Source organism: Heterodontus francisci, chromosome 11 (assembly GCF_036365525.1).
Source record: "Heterodontus francisci isolate sHetFra1 chromosome 11, sHetFra1.hap1, whole genome shotgun sequence".
NCBI lineage: Eukaryota > Metazoa > Chordata > Chondrichthyes > Heterodontiformes > Heterodontidae > Heterodontus > Heterodontus francisci.
In genome coordinates, this window is record NC_090381.1 from 28,170,741 (window position 1) to 28,195,156 (window position 24,416).

At 44.2% G+C, this 24,416-nt stretch overlaps 1 protein-coding gene across 2 annotated transcripts in view; it reads right to left on the reverse strand.

Moving 5' to 3' along the window:
* crocc2 (ciliary rootlet coiled-coil, rootletin family member 2) overlaps positions 1–24,416 on the reverse strand; it is a 490,923-nt gene that overhangs the window by 121,489 nt on the left and 345,018 nt on the right. For both annotated transcript variants that reach the window (XM_068041847.1, XM_068041848.1), the window contains 3 exons: positions 14,018–14,256; positions 13,486–13,645; positions 11,763–11,930 (listed from right to left, as the gene is read on the reverse strand). In XM_068041847.1, coding sequence (XP_067897948.1) covers positions 11,763–11,930; positions 13,486–13,645; positions 14,018–14,256 — 567 coding nt within the window. The remainder of the gene's footprint in view (positions 1–11,762; positions 11,931–13,485; positions 13,646–14,017; positions 14,257–24,416) is intronic.

Here is a 24,416-nt window from a genome sequence, read left to right on the forward strand (position 1 = left end):
CTGGAATTTAGAAGAGTAAGAGGCGACTTGATTGAAACATATAAGATCCTGAGGGGTCTTGACAGGGTGGATGTTTCCCCTTGTGGGAGAATCTAGAACTAGGGGTCACTGTTTCAAAATAAAGAGTCGCCCATTTAAGACAGAGATAAGGAGAAATTTTTTCTCTCAGACGGTCGTGAGTCTTTGGAACTCTCTTCCTCAAAAGGCGTTGGAAGCAGAGTCTTTGAATATTTTTAAGGCAGAGGTAGATAGATTCTTGATAAGCAAGGGGGTGGAAGGTTATCGGTGGTAGATGGAAATGTGGAGTAATCAGTTCAGTCACGAACTTACTGAATGGCAGAGCGGGCTTGAAGGGCCGAGTGGCCTACTTCTGCTCCTAATTCGTATGTTTGTATGCTGCTGACGATGACCCACAACACCTCATGGATGCCCAGTTTTGAGTTACTAGATCTGTTCCGAATCTATTCCAATTAGCACGATGGTCGTGCTACGCAACACAATGGAGGCTATCCTCAGTATGAAGACTGGACAGCTCCCGCTCCTAATTCGTATGGTCATAAATACTGGCCAGCCCAACCATACATTGCATCTGTGACCTCCTTTATGCAGTGATGAGCCACTGACTGAGAGATGCCCCATAGATCTCCAGACGATCCCTGGAAAAAACTACACACAAAAAAGTTGAGTGCCAATGTCATCTTTAAGGCTTACAGGCATTGGGTGTCCACCACTTCCCACTGGCATCAACTCCTGCTTCCCCATATGCCATAGCTCCAGCACCACCTACCTGGAGAGATGCAGTCTTCAGAGACATTGGTGCTCAATATCGCTATGGAGCTGAGCCTCTGAGCTGGGTGGTGCTTTTTGCATACATGAGGCTGCCCTCTCGCCCACTGTGCCCTCCTCATTCATGTCCAATGGCTTCCTCAGGCCGCTGGAGCTCCCCTGGTCACTGCACAGCTGCTCCATATGGCTGCATCCCCATCTCTTTGCCACCCTCCTCACTGGAGGAGTCAGAGTCTGAAAGCATTGACCCCATAACCAGCTGAAGCCTCCACAGCGATCAGCCTCTCAAGAACCTTGTCCTGCCTCCAGTGGCTGCTGTGGATCTGGGAGATAACTTTCTACTGACAGCACTTCACTTTGGTCCCACCCTCTGCAGTGCCTCCAAACTTGATCATGTTCCTTCTTCAACGCAGAGCCTGCAGACAGCTTCACAGTATGGCTGCCCATTCCCTGCACAACTCAGCTGCTGCTGAGATCTCACCTCTTTTGAGTACACAAACCACTGATCCTCCGTGCATCCCATGTGCTGTTGATAAAATTAGAAAAAGGCCAGAAAATACCTGACAATCGGCTGTTTAATGAGCTTAATTACCTGCTTGCCACCAATATGTTAGCCATTGATCCGTGCTGCCACTTGCATCTATTAAAACTGGGAGACGGTGGGAAGGTGTCGTGTTGCCTGCCCGACGCAGCCCCATACCATTTTACCGGCCCCCTGCCTCCATTTCCACCTCCATGGGACTGAGAAAATTCTGCCCTAAGACACACATCAGACATTCGGTACGCAGATGGGCATGAATTAACCCTTTTACCTGAAATAAAAACATAAAATGCTGCAAGTACTCAGTTCTGATGAAAGGTTATTGACCTGAAATGTTAACTTGGTTTCTCTCTTCACAGATACTACTTGACCTGCTGAGTATTTCCAGCATTTTCTGTTTTTATTTCAGATTTCCAGCATCTGCAGTATTTTGCTTTTGTATTTGTGTTTATTTCACTGCCACTTCAAGGAATGATCACCTTGAAGAAGTTCTACTCTTCTCTCTGACAGTATTTCAATTTGTCTACTTTTAAATTCTTTCATGGGATTTGAGCATCGCTTGCAAGGCCAGCATTTGTTGTTCATCCCTAATTGCCTTTGAGAAGGCAGTAATGAGCCACCTTCTTGAACTGCTGCAGTCTATGTGTTTGTTGTAGGTGCACCCACAGTGCTGTTAGGAAGGGACTTCCAGGTTTTTGACAGTGAAGGAACGGCGATATAGATTCCAAGTCAGGATAGTGTTTGGCTTGAAGGGGAAATTGCATGCATCAGCTGCCCTTGTCCTTATAGGTGGTAGAGGCTGTTGTATGTTTGGTTAGTCTGCCACCGTTTGTATATTTGGTTAGTCTAGCTAGGAGAGATTACTGAGCTAATTTTAACATTAACTCCTTTTATTGCATTTTAACTTTACATAAGTCTGCATGACTCCTCTGAAGCCATGCTGCTTCTCCCTCCAATCTCTCTCACATGTGTTCTCTTACATCATCATGGTGGGAGTTATTCCTCACACTATCTCAAACATTCACCCTTCAAACCCTTATACTACAGAGGTCATGGGTTTGGAAGGTTCTGTCGAAGGAAGCTTGGCGAGTTGCTGCAGTGTATCTTGTAGGTAGTACACTCTGCTGCCATTGTGCACTAGCGGTGGAGGAAGTGAATGTTTAAGGTGGTGGATGGGGTGCCAATCAAGAAGGCTGCTTTGTTTTGGATGATGTCAAGCTTCTTGAGTGTTGTTGCAGCTGTGCTCATTCAGGCAAGTGCAGGGTATTCCATCACACTCCTGACTTGTAGATGGTGGACAGGTTCTGGGTAGTCAGGAGGTCAGTTACCAGAGTCACCAGCCACAGAGTCACCAGCCTCTAACCTGCTCTTGCAGCCACAGTACTTATATGGCTGGTCCAGTTAAGTTTCTGGTCAATGGTAACCCCCAGGATGTTGATCCCTTTTACCTTGTTCCCCTTCATTTGTTTCTTTCTCCCTTGTGTTTGATCAGATATCCACTAAAACTCACTTTCACAGCCCCATCTTCTTCATCAGCAATTGTCTCCTGCTCTGACTTATTCCACGTGGATTCCAACTAAAATTCCACCCTTCATGTTTCAAATCCACCTATGATTACAGTATCTCAGAGAAGCGTTCCTTGAACCGCTGTTCTCTTTGCATCCCGACATCCACACTCAGTGCCATTTGCCGGTACATGCACACTCTTGACCTCTCTCTTCAGCAGCAGCGACTCCCTCTATCTTGTAGCTTCTCCAAATCCGCAGTTTCATTTTATGTTTAGTTTAGTTTAGTTTAGAGATACAGCACTGAAACCGGCCCTTCGGCCCACCGAGTCTGTGCCGACCATCAACCACCCATTTATACTAATCCTACACTAATCCCGTATTCCTACCACATCCCCACCTGTTCCTATATTTCCCTACCACCTACCTATACTAGTGGCAATTTATAATGGCCAATTTACCTACCAACCTGCAAGTCTTTTGGCTTGTGGGAGGAAACCGGAGCACCCGGAGAAAACCCACGCAGACACAGGGAGAACTTGCAAACTCCACACTCGCAGTACCCAGAATTGAACTCGGGTTGCTGGAGCTGTGAGGCTGCAGTGCTAACCACTGCGCCACTGTGCCGCCCTATCCTTTGTCTCAGTCAACACCTTAACAAAAAAATGTTTCCTTCCTTTTGTGTGTGAAGGATCGCAAGCTCAAATAACTCATGGGTACCAACGCACCTCCAGATCTTTCTTTCCCTTCACTTACTTCTGACCCCATCCATTCTTCTAATATCACCCCTTACCCTCCGACCTTCCTCTCTCTGAACTTGAATGATCTGGCTTTAGCAAAGGTCTCAGCTTCCTATCCTTACACCTGCAGCTCAATGAATTTCAAGCTCCGCATGACGCTGAGCTCTTCTTCTGTCACCTTTGCCTCCACACCTATTTCTTTCGTCAGATGTGATGCGCCCATAGAGTGGACCCTTTTACCCATCTCCAGTATTCTCCCTCCACCTGGACCCCTCCCTCTGGCCTCTTACCATCTCGTGATCTTTTCATTGAGAATTGCCGGCCTAACATTGGCCAACTTAATTTCTCTGCTCCCCTCACTCACTCTAACCTGTCTCCTGAGAGTGAGGAAGAACAGAGCGATCTGAGGTTAGAGTGCTTCATGAACCAACTGCTAAGTGGGGAATTTGGTGCAGGTCAGAAATTGGTGCAGAGGGGGAAGGAGGTGCTGCTTTTATACATTTTTTCAACCTCCAGTAGTTGGTGAGTGTTCTTCTTTTGTCTCCAAGCTAAGAGACTGTAACTTACTATTACTTTAGATGACTACATTAATAATTAATTGACTATTTAAATAAATAAGCTTAAATAAATAAGGTTAGGCAGACATGGCAGGGATGGTGATGTGCCATGACTGAGACATGTGGGAATCTGTGGAATGCATTACAGTCCTGGACAACATATCTGCAGAAGTGCCTGCAGCTTGAGCAACTTCAGCTCTGCGTTGCTGAGCTGGAGTCTGAGGTGTAGACATTGCGGCCCATCAGGGAGGGGGAGAGTTACCTGGACATTCTGTTCTGGGAAGCAGTCACACCCCTTAGATTAGGTAGAACTTTCCAGTTGGTCAATGGTCAGGGACAGGAGGCTGTGACTGTGACTCAGCAGGTATGGGGATCCAGCATGTAGTGATGGAAAAGCCTCAGCCCTTGACTTTGACCAACAGGTACAAGGTGTTTGCTACCTATGTGGATGAGAAGCAAGGATTGCAGGGTGAATGAGCAAACTGACCATGGCACCATGGTGCAGGAAGTCATTCAAGTGGGGTTGCGGGGGGGGAGCAAAAAGGAATCTGGTAGTGATAGATGACAGTATAGTCAGGGGAATAGATACTGTTCTCTGCAGCCGCGAACGGGAGCTCCAAAGGATGTGCTGCTTGACCGGTGCCAGGGTTAAGGACATCTCCTTGTGGCTGGAGATGAATTTGGATTGTTTTTTATTCTTTCGTGGGATGTGGGCATCGCTGGCAAGGCCAACATTTGTTGTCCATCCCTAATTGCCCTTGACAACTAAGTGGCTTGCTAGGCCATTTCAGAGGGCAGTTAAGAATTAACCACGTTTCTGTGGGTCTAGTGTCATATGTAGGCCAGGCCAGGTAAGGACGGCAGATTTCCTTCCCTAAAGGACATTAGTGGGTTTTTACAATAAATGGTCATATTTTCATGGCACCATTAGTGAGACTAACATTCACTTCGAGATTTTTGTTAATTAATTGGATTAAATTCCACCTGCTGCCATGGTGGGATTTGAACACATGCCCCCAGGGTATTAAATTGGCCCTTTAGATTATAAGTTCAGTGACATTACCACTATGCTACCATCTCACCATAGATTGGAGGTGGATCCAGTTGTTGTGGTCCACGTAGGAACTGACAGGTAGAACTAGGAATGATGTTCTGCTAAGAGGATTTGAGGAGTTAGAGTCCAAATTAAAATGCAGAACCTCAAAGATGATAATCTCTGGATCGTTACCTGAGCCACATGCCAATTGGCATAGGGTCAAGCAGATTAGAATTAAACCCATGGCTCAAAGAGTAGCATGGGAAGAAGGGATTTTGATTCAAGGGGTACTGGTACCAGTACTCAGGAAAAGAGGGAGCTGTTCTTTTAGGATGCGCTCCATTTAAAGAGGGATGGGACCAGTGTCCTGGCGAATCATGTAACTTGGGCTCTGCATACAGCTTTAAACTAACTGGGGAGGTGGTGGGGAAGGTTCGGGTGATGGGAGAAAAGTTGAGGCAATAGAACAGTATAGTAATGTGGGTGAAGACAATCAGAGCGGGACAGGAAGGGACAGAGAGTAATGGTAACAGTGCATCCGTGAGCAAGGTCCATGCAGGTAACAGAAGTAAAAAAAAAATTCATGGCTCTTTATCTGAATGTATGAAGTATCCACATTAAGATAGATGAACAAGTGGCACAAATAGAGATACATGGCTTAGATCTAATTGCCATTACAGAGACATGGTTATAAGGTGACCAAGGTTGGGAAATAAATATTCCAGGGATAACAACATTTCAAAAAGACAGGCAGAATAGAAAGGGAGGAGGGGTAGACCTGATAGTAAAGGATGATGCAAGGACATTAGTGAGAAAGGATCTTGGCACAGAAGTTCAGGAAATAGAATCGGTATGGGTGGAGATCAGGATTCACAAGAGCCAGAAAATGCTGGTGGGAGTATTTTATAGGCCCACCAAAAGTAGTTATACCATTGGACAGAGTATTAAACAAGAAATTACTGGAGCTTGTAACAAAGGCAATATAAAAATTGTGGGTGATTTTAATCTTCATATAGGCTGGACCAATCAAATTGACAAAGGTGGTCTGGAAGATGAGTTTGTAGAATGCTTTTGTGGCAGTTTCCTGGAGCAATACATTGTGGAACCAACTAGGGATAAGGCTATTTTAGATCTAGTATTGTGTAATGAGGCAGGGTTAATTAGTAAATTCATAGTAAAAGATCCACTGGCAAATAGTGATCATAATACAATTGAATTCCATATTAGGTTTGAAAAAGACAAACTCAAATCACAAACAAGAATCTTAAACTTAAAGCCAATTACATAGGTATGAGGGGAGGCTCAGGATGATTGGATAAATAGACTAAAAAGAATGGTGGTGAATAAACAGTTGGAAACATTTAAAGGAACAATTGAAAATGTTCAACAGAAATATATTTCACTGAAAAACAAAAACTCAGTGAGAAAGATCCATCTGTGGCTTACTCAGGAAATTGAGGATAGTATTAGATTAAAAGAAAAGGCTTATAATGTTGCAAAAAATAGTAGTAAGTCTGAGGGTTGGGAGCATTTTAGAAACCAGAAAAGGGCCACCAAAAAGTTGATTAAAAGGGAAAAGATAGCGTGAGAGTAAACTAGTCAGGAATGTAAAAACAGACTGTAAGAACTGATACAAGTATACAAAAAAGGAACAGAGTAGCTAAAGTAAATGTTGGTCCCTTAGAAGCAGAGACAGGAGAAATTATCATGGGGAATGAGAAAATGGCAGAGACATTGAACAAATACTTTGTGTCTGTCTTCACAGTAGAAGATAGAGGTAACCTGGGGACTGAGAGAGTAACCTGGGGACTAAAAAGAGTGAGGAAATTAAGGTAATTAATATCAGCAAGGAAAAAGTATTGGAGAAGCTTGAGGGACTAAAATCTGATAAATACCCAGGACCTGATGGCCTACATCCTAGGGTTCTAAAAGAGATAACTGCAAAGATAGTGGATGTGCTGGTTATGATTGTCCAAAGTTCCCTGAATTCTGGAATGGTCCCAGCAGATTGGAAGTTAGTAAATGTAAGACCACTATTCAAGAAAGGAGGGAGAGATAGAACAGGGAACTACAGGCCCAGTTAGCCTCATCAGGAGAGTGCTGGAATCTATTATTAAGGAAGTTTTAACAATGCACATAGAAAATCAAGTGTAATCAGACAAAGTCAACAAGTTATTACAAAAGGAAAATCATGTTTGACAAATTTCTTAGAGTTTTTTGAAGAAATATCCAGTAAGGTAGATAAAGGAGAACCAGTAGATGTAGTATCCCTGGATTTCCAAAAGGCATTCGATAAGGTGCCACACAAAAGGTTAATACATAAGATCAGGGCTCATGGAGTTGGGGGTAATACATAGAGGATTGGTTAATGGCAGGAAGCAAAGAGTAGGGGCGCTTTCAAGTTGGCGGGCTGTGACAAGTGGAGTGCTGCAAGGATCAATGCTGGGGCCTCAGCTATTTACAATCTATGTTAATGACTTAGACAAAGAGACAGAGCGTATTGTATCTAAGTTTGCTGATGATACAAAAGTAGGTGGGAATGTAAGCTGTGAGGAGGATACAGAGATGTTGTATAGAGATAGAGACAGGTTAAGTGAGTAGGCAACAAGGTGGCAGATGGAGTATAATGTGGGGAAGTGTGAAGTTATTCCCTTTGGTCATAAGAATAGAAAAGTAGAATACTTTCAAAGGTACAAAACTTGTAAATGTTGATGCTCAGAACGACTTTGGTGTAGTTGTACAAGAAACACAGAAAGTTAGCATGCAGGTACGGCAAGCAATTAGGAAGGCAAATGTCATGATGGCCTTTATTGCAAGGAGATTGGAGTAAAAGAATGAAGAAGTCTTGCTACAATTATACAAGGCTTTGTTGAGACCACACCTACTGTGTACAAGTTTTGGTCTCCATACCTAAGGAAGGATATATTTGCCCTGGAGGCAGGACCCTGGAGGTTCACTAGATTCGTCCCTGGGATGAGAGGGCTGTCCTATGGTGATGGGATGAATAAATTAGGTCAATATTCTCTGGAGTTTAGAAGAATGAGAGGTGATCTCACTGAAATATATAAGATTCTTAAGGGGCTTGACAGGGTTAGGGTTAGGTTGTTTTCTCTGGCTGGGGAATCTAGAACATGGACACACAGTCTCAGGATAAGGGACTGATCATTTAGAACTGAGATGAGGAGGAATTTCTTCACTCAAAGGATTGTGAATCTTTAGAATTCTCTACCCCAGAAGGGTGTGGATGATCCATTACTTAAGGTGAGATAAACAGATTTTTCATCTCTCAGGGAATCAAGGGATAAGGGCAGGAAGGTGGAGGTGAAGCCAAAGATCAGCCATGATTGTATTGAATACTGAAGCAGGCTCGATGGGCCTGTATGGTCTACTCCAGATCCTTTTTCTTATGTTCTTATGTCCCTCTGAACTTGCTGCACTCCGTTCCCTCAGGTCCAAACTTGCTGACAAGGGTGGTGCTGTTGTTGTCTGAAGAACTAACATCTACCTAACAGAAGCTGAATGCAACCCCACCACCAGGCATCAAGCCACTGTTTCCAGGACTTTCACTGACCTCAGCTCCTCTGGAGATCTTCCCTTCACGGCTTCCTATGGCTTCATAGTTCTCCAACCCAGTACAGCCACTTCTACTTCCTTCCCAAGATCCATAAACAAGATTGCCCTGGTAGACCTATAATTTCAGCCTGTTCCTGTCCACTGCACTGATTTCTTCCTATCTTGACTCCATTTTTACTTCCCTTGTCTAGCCTCTTCCCAGCTATATCCTTGACTCTTCTGATGCCCTCCATAACTTTAACAGTTTCCAAATTCTTGGTCCTAGCTGTTTCCTCTTCATTATGGATATCCAATCTCTCTACGCCTCCATCCCCCTCCAGGACAGTCTTACGGCTCTCTGCTTCATCCTTGACTAGAAGCCCAATCAGTCTCCATCCACCACCACCCTCCTCCACCTGGCTGAACATGTTCTCACGACCTCTCCTTTAACTCAACTCACTTCCTCTAAAAGGTGGTGCTATGGGTATCCATATGAGTCCTAGCTATGTCTGCCTTTTTTGTGGGATATGTGGAATATTCCTTGTTCCAGTCCTACTCGGATTCCCTCCCTCACCTCTTTTTCCAGTACATTGATGACTGTATCAGTGCCGTTTCTTGCTCCTGCCCTGAATTGATAAACGTCGTCAACTTTGCTTCCAATTTCCACCCTCCTCTCACCTTCACATGGTCCTTCTCTGACACTTCCCTTCACTTCCTTGACTTCTCTGTCACCATTTCTGGGGATAGGTTATCAACAGTGACTCCCACAGCTACATCAGTACACTTTCGCACACCATGCTTCCTGTAAAGACTTCATTCCACGCTCCCAGTTCATCTGTCTCTGTTGCATCTGTTTGGACACTGCAACCTTCCATACCAGCGCTTCTGATATATCTTCCTTGTTCCTCAACCGAGGAATCCCCTACTGTGGTTGACAGGGTCCTCAACCTTGTCCATCCCATTTCCCAGACTTCTGCTCTCAGCCCTTCCCCTCCCTCCCAGAGCCACGATAGGGTTCTCCTTGTCTTCACCTTCCAATCCACCAGCCTTCATATTAAACAGAGCGTCCTCTTCCATTTCCGTCGCCGCCATCATGATGTCACCACCAAACACATCTTCCCCTCCCCTCTCCTTTCAGCATTCTGATGGGGCCATTCCCTCTGAGACGGCCTGGTTCATTCCTCAATCACCCACAACACCCTGTTCCCTTCCCGCGACACCTTTCCATGCAACTGCAGGAGATGCAACATGCCCTTTAACTTCCTCTTTCCTCACCGTCCAAGGCCCCAGTACTCCTTCCATGTGAAATAGTGATTTATGTGAACTTCTTTCAATTTGGTATATTGTATTCGTTGCTCACAATGCGGCCTACTCTACATTGGGGAGACCAAATGCAGATTAGATGACCCTTTTTCTTTGGAACAAGTGTGACCCTGAGCTTCCTGTCATTTTAATTCTCCACCTTGCTCTCACGCTGACCTCTCTGTCCTCAGCCTACTGCAGTGTTCCAATGAAGCTCAACACAAGCTCGAGGAACAGCACCTCATCTTTTGATTAAGTACTTTACAGCCTTCCAGACTTAACATTGAGTTCAACAATTTCAGACCATAATTTCTGCCCCCATTTTGTTTCCATTTCTTTGTGTGTTTTGGTCTTACTCTTGTTTTTCCCTTGATTTTACTTTCGGACAGCAGTTGTTCGTTATTCTGCCATTCACACCTCCTCTAGACACATCTTTTGTTTCTTTACTTGTTCCATTACCACTCCCTTTGGGCCTGAACCACAAACTCTTTTGTCATTTAATGTCTCCCATCTTCCGCCCAATCACAGACCTTCCCTTTTGCTCTTTTTCCACTCTCCCCCAATTCACCTGCTTAAAACCCATTACATTTCTAACGTTTCCCAGTTCTGATGGAAAGTCATCGACCGGAAATGTTAACTGTTAGAAGAGAGGCGCGGGTGGCAAATAACAAACTCAGAACTGATCTGCGGAAACGGTATTTCAGTGAGCAAGTAGTCAATCTATGGAACAGGTATCCGAGGGAGATGGTGGAAGTTGTTAGTATTGATGGAAATGCAAATTAGATAGATTTTTTTCAAAAAATATCATTTCAGGATACAGTACGAGGGTAATTTGAGATATGACATATGATAAATATAGCATGCTTGGAAGGAAATTGTTGACTTTGGACCTATGGTTCCTAAAGCTCTCCATCACTGGGGATTTCCCTGCCTATTGTAGACTAATTGATAAAGATTCAGTGCTTTTATCTGTTAACAACTTCATTGTCATTGTATCATGCGACTACCAGGATGGTAGAAGGTAAGTAGATGGACCTTGGTCCAGTTTCATCCAGTATATTCCACCTTCCAATGACAATATGGACACTGACCCATTAAAAAAGAGAAGATTTTCTTTAACTATCTTCAGCTCGGCACCCTTACACCACACCCATAATGATGTTCTTGAGGCGATGCCTCAGATGTGCCATTAATGCTGCAGGTCCAATTTCCTGTGACCCTGGAATTTGGGAGAGGTTCATGGGAAGAACTAGTTGGTGGCTGGAGTTTTTGTCAGCCTCCAGATCTGCACCTAGGTGGCCTTCTTCAAAAATTAATCCTAAGGTGTGAACCCACCATGTGACATCACTGTCTGACTCAACACATTGGTTTTTCAAGCTTCTGAGACACCAGGTAACCTAATGTTAAAGTTTCTGTTAGTTGGGGTCGCTGATAGCACCCTTGCCATTGAATCAAAAGGTATGAATTCAAGTCCCATTCTATGGCTTGAGAACATAATCCTGCTGATATTCCAATGTAGTGCTGAGGGAGCACGGCACTGATGGAGGTTCGCATTTTTGGATGAGGTGTTTAACCAAGTCTTTATCTGTCTATTCAGGTGGGTGCAAAGATACCATGGAACTATTTGAAAAGGGGCAAAATTTGAAATTGCCCAACAAAAGCTGTAAAAGTTTTGAATTATTTCCCTCTAAGCGTGTTGCTGCTGTATCAGTAATGAACGATCTTACACTGCTCAGCTCTCACCTCTTTGCGAGCTGATTCACGGCCAGCTTCTGCCTCCACAATCTTCTGCTTCAGGCCAAAGGATTCCCGCCTGCTCTCCTCCCCATGCTGTTCATTCAACGCCACTTGGGATTGCAGTTCCGCTACTTCCTTGTTCTTCTTTGCGTTCTCACTGTCCAACATCTTCACCTGAATGGACAGCACAATGGGCAACAATGAGCCGGTGTGGAAGCCAGTTTCTGGACTTGTCTTGCAGTTTCATCAATGTCCTTAACGTCAAGTCTTAGACTGGCCATTCATGTAAAGAAATTTACTTTAAAGACTCGTATCGAGGCACTTCCTGAGTTAGTATCGAGTTAACAACAGATTGTTGAAATGTTAAGCAGGTGTGGACAGAGAAAAGATAATTTGGCCCATCACACTCTTAGATCAAAAACAATGTACCCTATCACAGATTTTACCAGTCCACCTAATCTCCTGAGGGAAAGTTGCACATAAATTTTCCCTGATCCCCAAAAGTGATCAAACAAAACTGCAAATTATTCCGCCGTCCCATGTCTACTTCTCAAACAAGTCCTCCTGCCCTCCACAGATACTGTCCCTTCCCATAATCAGACACTATAAAACCCAGTCCTACCTCTCTCCACAGATACTGTCCCTGCCTCTGATCAGACACGAGAAAACCGAGTCCTACCTCTCTCCACAAATACTATCCCTGCCTCTGATCAGACACTATAAAACCCAGTCCTACCTCTCTCCACAAATACTGTCCCTTCCTCTGATCAAACACGAGAAAACCCAGTCTACCTTTCTCCAGCGGTACTGTCCCTTCCTCTGATCAGACACTATAAAACTGAGTCCTACCACCTCTCTCCACAGATACTGTCCCTTCCTCTGATCAGACACTATTAAAACCAGTGGACTGCCCTCCACAGATACTGTCCCTTCCTCTGGTCAGACACTATGAAACCCAGTCCTACTACCCTGCACAGATGCTGCCCTCTTCCTTTGTCCAGACACTATTAAACCCAGAAATAAAAGCAAAATAATGCAGATGCTGGAAATCTGAAATAAAAACAGAAAGTGCTGGAATTATTCAGCATGTCAGGCAGCATCTGTGGAGAGAGAAACAGAGTTAACATTTCAGATCTGCGTCCTTTCAGTTCTGATGAAAGGTCACAGACTGGAAACGTTAATTCTGTTTCTCTCTCCACAGATGCTGCCTATTACACCCAGTCCTACTACACTCCAAAGATAATGCATTCTTCCTCTTTTCTGATGCTATTAAACCCAGTCCTGCACCGATACTCTGTAGATACTGACCCCTTCCTCTGCCCAGCAACTATCATGTCCAAGTGGAGCATATTATGCTCTCAGTGTGTACTTAACCCTATAACCTCCAATCCTAGTGCCAGATATTTATTCAGCTAATTTTGGAAGCACGTGCTGAGAAGTAGGAAAGGAAAGGAACACACTGCCTAATGCATGCTGTAAGCTACCTTTGCTTGAAGAGGGGCAAATAAACTCTAATCTGCATTCCTTTACAAAACTGAATCGATTTATCAGTTCAAAGCAAAATCTCCTGACTGCTAATTATTGTACAGGCATTAGATTATGGCAGGTTTTTTTCTGACCCTTTGCGTTGTACTGCCAATGTATAATCTAGGTTCTGAAAGCAGAAATTTAAAGATTACCAGGGAATGAGCTTAACATTGACTGTTCTCTCCGAGTCTCCTTTCCTCACCTGACGTCGAAGTTCCTGCAACTCTCTTCGGGCCTCCAGTCTTGATTTTTCAACTTCCCTGAGGTTTGAGCGCAGTTCTCCTGCCTCATTCTGAACAGCTGTTTTGGCCTCATCCAAGATGTTGATCTTCTGCTCCTTCTCCTCGTTTGCCCTCTTTAAACTGGTGACATATATACTTAGCCAGTTCTTATCAATCAGAAACATAATAAATGCATAGAGTCAAATACAGTAACAATTAGAGGGAATGGGCTGGTAGTCTGGGTGGTAGGCCTGGGAGTGTGCAGTATTGGCAGGGTATTCAGGATATAGTTTTGGGAAGGGTTGGATGCCGATGAATATTTGCTGCAGGTTTTAGCAGTATGCATTTAGGATACAGTTTTGGCAGTGGGTTTAGGGTACAGTTTTGGATGCTTTGAGTGTGTGGATTATGAATTTTTTGGGGGGAAGTTTGGGTTTGTGGACTTGCAGGGGGTTGGGTGAGTATTGTGTATTAAAAGACCATTCCTGACTGTGATTCCTGGATGTGTAATACCTGATTCTTTCACTTTCAATCTTTTTGATATTATTCCTGAGCTCCTCATTTGAGTTCTGGATGGCTTCCTTCTCTCGGACTTCATCATTAAGAATGCGCTTGAGCTCTAGGTTCTCTTTCCGCTGCACCTCCTGAGCTTCCTCATTCTCTCGGATCTTCCTGTGAGCTTCGATGAGGTCTCGACGAATTCCATCTCGTGAATCCTCAACCATGCGAAGTTGTGTCTTTAACTCCTCCACCTGTTTATGAACAAAAGGGGGAAGACAATATTCGGCAAATCCACAGTCAAAGAGATAGGTTCTAGGAAGCTTCAGAGGCAAGGAGAGAAACAAAGAAGGATGACTTGGAACAGTTCCAGAGAGCAGGACATAATGGCTGGAAGGTTGAGCTCTAAGGGCTGAGCTGAGGAAGTAGGGCACAACCAGTAATCAGATGTCAGAGAAACAATGGTGTGGACTAGTGTGTACAGCTCAAACAAAGATGGAGGGATTTCAAAAATGAGGACAATAATATTTTTCAAAAAATAGCACCTTTCATTTATATAGTGCCTTCAAGATTGGAGACAAGTTGAACTGTAGCAACTACAGGGGCATAGCATTGCTTTCAACAGTTGACAAAGTCCTAGCTAGGATACTTCATAATTGCCTCTCGCCAACTGTATGGAGGTCCTTCCAGAGTCCCAGTGTGGCTTCCGAACTACCAGAGGACCAATCGACATGATCTTCACAGCACGCCAACTTCAGGAAAAGCGCAAAGAGCAGAACATCCTTTTATACATGGCTTTCTTCGCTCTCAAAAAAGTCTTCAACTTGGTGAATTGAACTGCCCTTTGGAAGTTGCTACAGTGATATGGATGCCCAGTTAAGTTAACAGACATCATCCGTCTCTTACATGACAATATGCAAATAACAGTAACATGCAATGGCTCCATCACAGATCCCTTACCTGCCAAAACATGCATCAAACAGCGGTATGTCATTGTACCAACACTATTTCCAATCTTTCTTGCAGCAACGCTGCAACTTACTACTGATAGCCCCCCCCCCCCCCCCCACCAGGTGTGGAATAACTGATGGTAAACTCTTCAACCTCAACCAGCTGAAGGCCAAAACCAAGACAACAACCACTTCTATAATAGAACTACAGTATGCTGACAATGCACAAGTTAGTGTTCACTCCGAAGATGAAATACAATCGATAGTTGATGTATTCACTGAAGCCTAAGACAGCATGGGACTTGCCCTAAAAAGCAGGAAAACCACAGTCCTCTATCAACCCATGCCAAATGAACTAAATCCAATGCCTTCAATCAAGATTCATGAAGTGTTGGAAAATGTCCCGCTTTCCCATATCTTGGAATCTATTTATCATAAAAAGCTGAAGAGGTACACCACTGAATCTAATGTGCTAGGTCAGCCTATGGTAAATTACATACTCGAGTTTGGGGAATCGTGATATCAGACCCGACACTAAACTCGAAGTCTATCAGGCAGTGGTTCTCCCCATGCTTCTCTACAGTGCTGAAGCTTGGATACCTTATAGACATCATAGCAAGACGCTAGAACAACATCATCAATGATGTGTTAGAAGGATCCTGCGAATCAAGTGAGAGGACAAAAGAGCAAACATGAACATCCTCCAAGACACAGACATGCCAAATATAGAGGCCATGATAGTTTCACATCAGTGGGGATGATTGCGGACATGTCGACAGAATACTTGACTCAAGACTGCCCAAACAGGTGCACTACTCAGAGCTACTCCAAGGAGCCTGTTCACACGGGGGCCAAAGGAAATGTTTCAAAGACAATCTCAAAGCCTCCATGAAGGTCTGCTCTATTAACATCAACACATGGGAAGCAGATGCCCAATTGCAACAAAATGGCAATCCATCATCAAAAATGATATCAAGACCTTCCAAACAACAAGAGCAGCCACACAGAGAGAATGGCGAGACACGGAAGGCGAGGGCAGCTGCTCGAGCCAACAATCTGTCACCACTTGTAACAGCCGACAACCATTGTCCTCACTGTGGAAGAATCTGCAAGGCTGCGATAGGGCTCATCTGCCATTTGTGAAACCACAACCAGCACTAGCATCTCTCTTCCACCTAGCCATCTGCAAAGAAGTATCATCATCAATATGAGGGACTGACGATGATGATGAGCACCTTCAACATAGTAAAACATCTCAAGGTGCTTCACAGTAGCGTTATCAAACAAAATTTGACAGCAAGCCACATTAAGAGATATTACAACAGGTGACCGAAAGCTTGGCCAAATAGGTAGGTTTAAAGGAGGGGAGAGAGGTGGAAAGGTGGAGAGGTTCAGGGAGGGAATTCCAGAGCCTAGAGCCTAGGCAGCTGAAGGCATAGCCACCAATGATGGAGTGATGAAAATGTAGGACCCAATGGAACTTCACAATTGTGCAGGGTCATGATGTGGAGCATCAGGGGTTTGTACTGTATGTGATGGATGATGGTCTACTAGACTTTCTGCAGGATTTGATTTAAGCCAAAAGAGACCTGGATTAGCTGGAATGTATGAAGGATGGGAATATATAGGCAAAAAAGGAGAGCATCAGGGGAATTGATCCACCAAGTGATGAAAGCCTGAGTGAGGTGGGCTGGGGAGAGGTAAAGACAGAAGTGGGCAATGTCTATAAGATGAAAGAAGGCAATTTTGGTGATAGACCAGATGTGAGGATGAACTATGAACTTAGGATTTAATAGAACATTGAGGTCACACACTTATTATTCGTACATGGGATGCGAGCGTCACTGGCAAGGCCAATATTTGTTACCCATCTCTAATTACCCTTGAGAAGGTGATGACGAGCTGGCTTCTGGAACCGATGCAGTCCACGTGGAGTAGGTACACCCACAGTGCTGTTGGGGAGGAAGTTTCAGGATTTTGACCCAGTGACAGTGAAGGAATGGCAATATAGTTCCAAGTCAGGACGGTGTGTGATTTGGAGGGAAACATGCAGGTGGTGGTGTTCCCATGTGTCTGCTGGCCTTGCCCTTCCAGGAGGTAGAGCTTATGGGTTTGGAAGATGCCATCAAAGAAGCCTTGGTGAATTGCTGCAGTGCACCTTGTATATGGTAAACTCTGCTGCCACTGTGCACTGGTGGTGGAGGAAGTGAATGTTTAAGGTGGTGGATGGGGTATCGATCATGCAGGCTGGTTTGTCCTGGATGGTGTCGAACTTATTGAGTGTTGTTGGAGCTGCACTCATCCAGGCAAGTGGAGATATTCCATCACACTCCTGACGTGTACCTTGTAGATGGTGGACAGGTGTTTGGGAGTCAGAAGGTGAGTTACTTGTCACAGAATTCCCAGCCTCTGACCCTGCTCTCGTAGCCACAGTATATACATGGCTACTCCAGTTCCGTTTCTGGTCAATGGTAAACCCCAGGATGTTAATGGCAGGGGATTCAGTGATGGTAATGCTGTTGAACCTCAAGGGGAGATGGTTAGATTCTCTCTTGTTGGAGATGGTCATTTCCCGCCACTTGCATGAATGTTACTTGCCACTTATCAGGCCAAGCCTGAATGTTGTCCAGGTCTTGCTGATGAAGGCACAGACTGCTCCAGTATCTGAGGAGCTGTGAATGGTACTGAACACGGTGTAATCATTAGCAAATATCCCCACTTCTGACCATATGACGGAGGGAGGGCCATTGATGAAGCAGCTGAAGATGGTTGGGTCAAGGACACTGCCCTGTGGAAATCCTGCAGCGATGTCCTGGGGCTGAGATGATTGGCCTCCAACAACCAGAACCATCTTCCTTTGTGCTATATATTACTCCAACCAATGGAGAGTTTTCCCTGATTCTCATGTACATGAATTTTGTTAGGGCTCCTTGATGCCACATTTGGTCAAATACTGCCTTGATGTCAAGGGCAGTCATTCTCACTTCACCTCTGGAATTCAGCTCTTTTGTCCATGTTTGGACCGAGGCTGTAATAAGGTCTGGAGCTGAGTGATCCTGGCAGAATCCAAACTGAGCACCGGTGAGCAGGTCATTGCTGAGTAAGCGCCCTTGATAGCACTATCAATGACTCCTTCCATCACTTTGTTGATGAGTGAGAGTAGACAGATGGGACGTAATTGGCTGGATTGGATTTTTCCTGCTTTTTATGGACAGGTCATACCTGGGCAAATTTCCACATTGTTGGGTAGATGCCAGTGTTGTAGCTATACTGGAACAGCTTGGTTAGGGGCGTGGCTTGTTCTGGAGCACAGGTCTTCAGTACTACAGCCAGAATGTTGTCAGGGCTCATAGCCTTTGCTGTATCCAGTGTCTTCATCTGTTTCTTGATATTACGTGGAGTGAATCAAATTGTCTGATTTGTGTTGCTGGGACCTCAGAAGGACGCTGAGATGGGTCATCCACTCAGGGCTTCTCTCTGAAGATGGCTGCAAATGTTTCAGCCTTGTCTTTTGCACTGACATGCTGGGCTCTGCCATAATTGAGGATGGGGATGTTTGTGGAGCCTCCTCCTCCTGTTCGTTATTTAATTGCCCACTACCATTCATGACTGGATGACTGCAGTACTGCAGAGCTTTGATCTGATCCATTGGTTGTGGGATCACTTTGCTCTGTCTGTAGCCTGCTGCTTCTGCTGTTTAGCATGCTATATTGTAACTTCAATAGGTTGACACCTTATTTTTTGATTTGCCTGGTGCTGCTCCTGGTATGTTCTCCTGCATTCTTCGTTGAACCAGGGTTGATCCCCTGGCTTGATGGTAATGGTAGAGAGATGGATATGCTGGGTCATGTGATTACAAATTGTGATTGAATACAATTCATTCTAGGGTGATAAAAGAAGTGGCTTGTGAGATAGTTGAAGTGTTAGTTTTAATTTTCCAAAATTCCCTAGATTCGGGGAAGGTTCCGTTAGATTGGAAAATAGTGAATGTAACTCCTTTATTCAAAAAGGGAGGGACGCAGAAAGCAGGAATTTACAGGCCAGTTAGCTTAACATCTGTCTTAGGGAAAATGTTAGAAGCTATTATTAAAGATGTTATAGCAGGGCATTCAGAAAAAATCAAGGTAAACAGGCAGAGTCAACATGGTTTTGTGAAAGGTAAATTATGTTTAACCAATTTATTGGAGTTCTTTGAGGGAGTTACATGTGCTGTGGGTAAAGGGGAAGCAGTGCATGTATTGTAGTTAAATTTCCAGAAACATACATAGAAACATAGAAAATAGGAGGGGGAATAGGCCATTCGGAGAAGGCATTTGATACGGTGCCACATCAAAGGTTATTGCAGAAAATAAAATCTCATGGTGTAGGGGGTAACATATTGGCATGAATAGAAGATTGGCCAGCTAACAGGAAACAGAGAGTAGGCATAAATGGGTCATTTTCTGGTTGGAAAGATTTAATGAGTGGTGTACCACAGGGATCGATGCTGGGGCCTCAATTTTTTACAATGTATATAAATGACTTAGATGAAGAGACCGAAGTTATGATTGCTAAATTTGTTGATGAGACAAAGATAGGTAGGAAAGTAACTTGTGAAGAGGACCTAAGGGGGCTACAAAGGGATATAGATAGTTAAGTGAGTGGGCAAACACCTGGCAAATGGAGTATAATGTGTGAAAGTGTGAATTTGTTCAGAAAGAATAAAAAAGCATATTATCTAAATGGTGAGAGCTTGCAGAGCTCTGAGATGCAGAGGGATCTGGGTGTCCTAGTGCATGAATTGCAAAAGGTTGGTATGCAGGTACAGCACGTAATTAGGAAAGCTAATAGAATGTTATTGTTTATAGCGAGGGAAATTGAATACAAAAGTAGGGAGGTTATGCTTCAGCTATACAGGGCATTGGTGAGACCACATCTGGAGTACTGTGTACAGTACTGGTCTCCTTATTTAAGTAAGGATGTATATGTGTTGGAGGCAGAGAAGGTTTACTAGACTAACACCTGGAATTGGCGGGCTGTCTTACTGAGGAAAGATTGGACAGGCTAGGCTTGTATCCGCTGAAATTTAGAAGAATAAGAGGCGACTTGATTGAAACATATAAGATCCTGGGAGGTCTTGACAGGGTCTATGTGGAAAGGATGTTTCCCCTTGTGGAAGAATCTAGAATGAGGGGTCACTGTTTAAAAACAAGGTGCCCCCCCATTTAAGACAAAGATGAGGAGAAATTGTTTCTCTCTGACGGTCGTGAGTCTTTGGAATTCTCTTCTTCAAAAGGCGGTGGAAGCAGAGTCTTTGAATAATTTTAAGGCAGAGGTAGATAAATTCTTGATGAGCAAGGGGGTGGAAGGTTAGTGGGGGTAGATGGAAATGTGGAGTAATCACTTCAGCCATGAACTTATTGAATGGTGGAGCAGGCTCGAAGTGCCGAGTGGCCTACTCCTGCTCCTAATTCATATGTTCGTATATTCATATGCTGCGGATGATGACCCACAGCACCTAATGGATGCCCAGTTTTGAGTTGCTAGATCTGTTCTGAATCTATTCCATTTAGCACGGTGGTCGTGCTACGCAACACAATGGAGGCTATCCTCAGTGTGAAGACCGGACGTTGTCTCCACAAGGAGTTTGTGGTGGTCACTCCTACCAGTACTTTTATGGACAGATGCATCTACAACAAGTAGATTGGCAAGGGCGAGGTCAATTAGATTTTATCCTCTTGTTGGTTCCCTCACCATTTGCCGCAGACTCAGTCTGTCAGGTATGTCCTTCAGGACTCAGCCAGCTCAGTCAGTAATGGCACTACTGAGCCACTCTTGATAATGGACATTGAAGTCCCTAACCCAGAGTACATACTGTGCCCTTGATATCCTCAATGCTTCCTCCAAGTGGTGTTCAACATGGAAGTGCACTGTTTCATTACCTGAGGGAGGGCTGTAGGTGGTCATCAGCAGCAGGTTTCCCTGCCCATTTTTGACCTCATGCCATGAGACTTCATGGGATCCAGAACCAATGTTGAGGACTCCCAGGGCCACTCCCTCCCGACTGTATATCACTGTGCTGTCACCTCTGGTGGGGTCTGTCTTGTTGGTGGGATAAGACATACCCAGGAATGGTGATGGAGAAGTCTGGGACATTGGCTGTAAGGTATGATTTGGTGAGTAGCAGTTAAGTCTGAGCAAACATTATGGAAGGTTGTTGGAGCTGGTGTCACAGGCATGTAGATGCTACTGAAAACTGACCAGGATAGATTCAGCTTTGTTTTAACCCTAATAGGATTTGATATTGGATCAGCAGCCAAATAGAATAGCAGAAACCTTCGGGTCAATGGGAGAGATGGAGAGGGAGAGCGGGGTAATAAGTCTTATCTATGAAAGCTGATATACTGCTTATAGATGATACTACCGAGGGCTAGCATGTAGATGTTGAATAGGAACGACCAAGTCTTGACCTCGCCCTTGGAGTCTTGGGCACCGTGGAGATGGCCATGGGGGCACAGGAGAAGAATTTATTTGTGGCGATGTAATGGTTGCTCTGAGATAGGTAGGCTGGAACAATTGATAATGATGCCACAGTGGTGGACCAAGGCAGAGAGTCAATTAAAGAAAATGGGGTGTCCAACAACATTAAAGGAGGCAGAGACAGTGGTTTGAGTTGGTGATCTCAAGCAGAGCAGACACCAGATTGGAAGACTCAAATGGGCAGTAGTTATTGAACATGTGCCAACGACCTGGCCTGGAACTTGAAGGAAGCACAATTTAAAGACAGTTTGTGCAGACAAGATATCAAGGGAGCATTTTTTAACGATGGGGTGATGATGCTGAACTTGAGAGGTTCCCCAGAATGAGGAGTCATTGACAATAATGGCAAGCAAAGGGGTCAAGAAAGGAAAGGCGAATAGTCAGGAGCTGAAGTAAAAGTAAATCAAGGAAGCAGATGGCAGACTCCATGGAAGAAATGAACTTGATGAGGGCTGTGTGGAAGGAAATGGTGTTCAGGGGAAGGATTTGGTTGGGTTTGGAGATTAATAAGACTAGCTGTAGGATTGGGTGAGGGACAAATGAGAGGTCTCTCCAGTCAGTGTCTGTGATTGTGGATATAAAGAAGTCCATAAGGCTCTCATGTTTATTCTCATAGATGAAGCTGGAAGGTATGCAGGAAATAGATCAAAAGAGACAGCTTGTAAAGCAGGGGAGGAGTTTCAAACTCTCCTGGAGCAATAGGAAGATTTTCACACAGAAAATCTACTTGAGGGGCTTAGACTAGATCCAATGGTGGACAGCCTAGTCAGTTACATACCACATATGCTCTAGTCTGCAGCATATGGACTCAATTCAACCTAGGTTCCTAATATACTGAGGGAGCAGTGGGGGTGCAAATTGGACACAGTTCAGGATCCAGTATGGATGACATCAGCAGAAATTAAGGAAAGGTAGCTGTTGAGTAGATCAATGGCAATGTGGACAGTGAATTGGAGTAAGGAGTTAGAAAGGGTCATGGTGAGCGAGTTAACACCAAGGCAGAAAGAGAGGGTAAAAGAAGATTGAGTTTGTCAGGTGAATGTGAACTGAGATAGAGATCAAGAAATGATGAGAGATGGCTCTGCTGGTAATTGTGATCTTGTAGTGGCGTGGGTAAGAGAGTCTATATAGTGGAAGAGGTTAAAGAACAGATAAATACAACAAGACATGACTGGGTCAGTTAAGGTTCAGTTTAAAGTCACCGAGAAGAAGGAATTATAGTGCAAAAGCTGAGTAAGGACAAGGGGGAGGAGATTTAAGCAAGGAATACACTGGGGACATAGAAATGAGGTAGATGAAGGAGAGGTAAAAATTTTCAGTACAGCTGTCAACATTGGTAGTGCCAATGAAATGTTACCCAATATCTTCAGTAAGGCCAATTGTAAATGTATTTTATTGTCCTCTTTTCAATTTTCCTTCCTTACCCCCTTGAAGTTATTTACTTTTGCTGAAGAAGGGTCCATGGACACTAGCTGCTCTCCAGCACCTCATTCAAAGAGTCACTCTTCATACGGGAGCTTTGACAGGGGCTTTGACAGATTATTCAGTCATGACAAAACGTAATTGAGCTGATATGTTAACTCTGTTTCTCTCTCTACAGATGCAGCCTGACCTGCTTAGTATTTCCAGCACTTTTCATTTTTAATCAGTGGTAGGGTTGGGCAACACAGACTGTCCCTATCCAACAATTACAGCCTTGTAATTTTCAGCAGAGGCCATGGATTTACAATTAGCATTGGATTCTTGCTTCATTTACTCTGTCTGCAGGGCTGAGGCCATACATTGCGTATTTAGCACCCTGCAAATGAAAATACCCTGCATCCTGAACAAGGGTGGCAAGCCAGAATAACTCAAATCTCCAGCAAGTTTGAATGTAGATTTTGGTCTGACACCTTTTCATTTCATTCTACTGTTAGGCACATAGGAACATAGGAAATAGGAGCGGGAGTAGGCCATTTGGCCCATCAAGCCTGGTCTGCCATTCAAACAGATCATGGCTGATCATCTACTTCTACACCATTTTCCCCCACTACCCCCCTATCCCTTGATGTCATTGTTTTTCCAGAAATCTATCGATTTCTGTCTTGAACATGCTCAATGATTGAGCTTCCACAGCCCTCTGGGGTAGAGACTTGCGCAGATTCCCCACTCTCTGAGTAAAGAAATTCCTCCTCATCTCAGTCTTAAATGGCCTGCCCCTTATTCTGAGACTCTGTCCCCTGGTTCTAGACTTACCAGCCAGGAGAAACATCCTATCCACATCTACCCTGTCATGCCCTGTAAGAATTTTGTGAATTTCAATGAGGTCACCTCTCATTCTTCAAAACTCTTGAGAATGCAGACCCAATTTCTGCAATCTCTCCTCATAAAACAATCCCACCATCCCAGGGATTAGTCTGGTGAACCTCCGGATTAGTCTGGTGAACCAATAGCGTTGAACAGCACAGGGCCATGAGGTGCTCTCAGATTTGCCTTGGAAATACCAGATCAATGATTGGAATAATAAGAACCCACCATTTGTCCTCAGGACCTGAGAACAAAATCAAACATATACCTTTAAGTTTCATTTGAACAAGCTTCCCATTTCTGCACAAGCCTCAAATTCCCAAGTCAATAAATATACATTCCCCTCCATTGTTACAATAGCTTGACACTCAAAAAGACATTTCTGTAGCAGCTGCAAGCACTTTTCCACAGTTATAAAATAAATACTATGTTCTCAGATTATTCCCAGTGTGAAACGGGCTATAAAAACTTTATTGTTCCCTCTGAGATAAGCAGGATCTTGGCTGGCGCCAAGCTGATTTGGTTTTGTGGGTGGAAATAGGGATATTTTACTCGACCAAGTTCTCATATAATAAACTAATAAAGAGTAAACAAAGGGATTAACTTGAGCACTTAGTCTATGAGGGGACGTACACAAACAAATGTAATCACCAATGAGA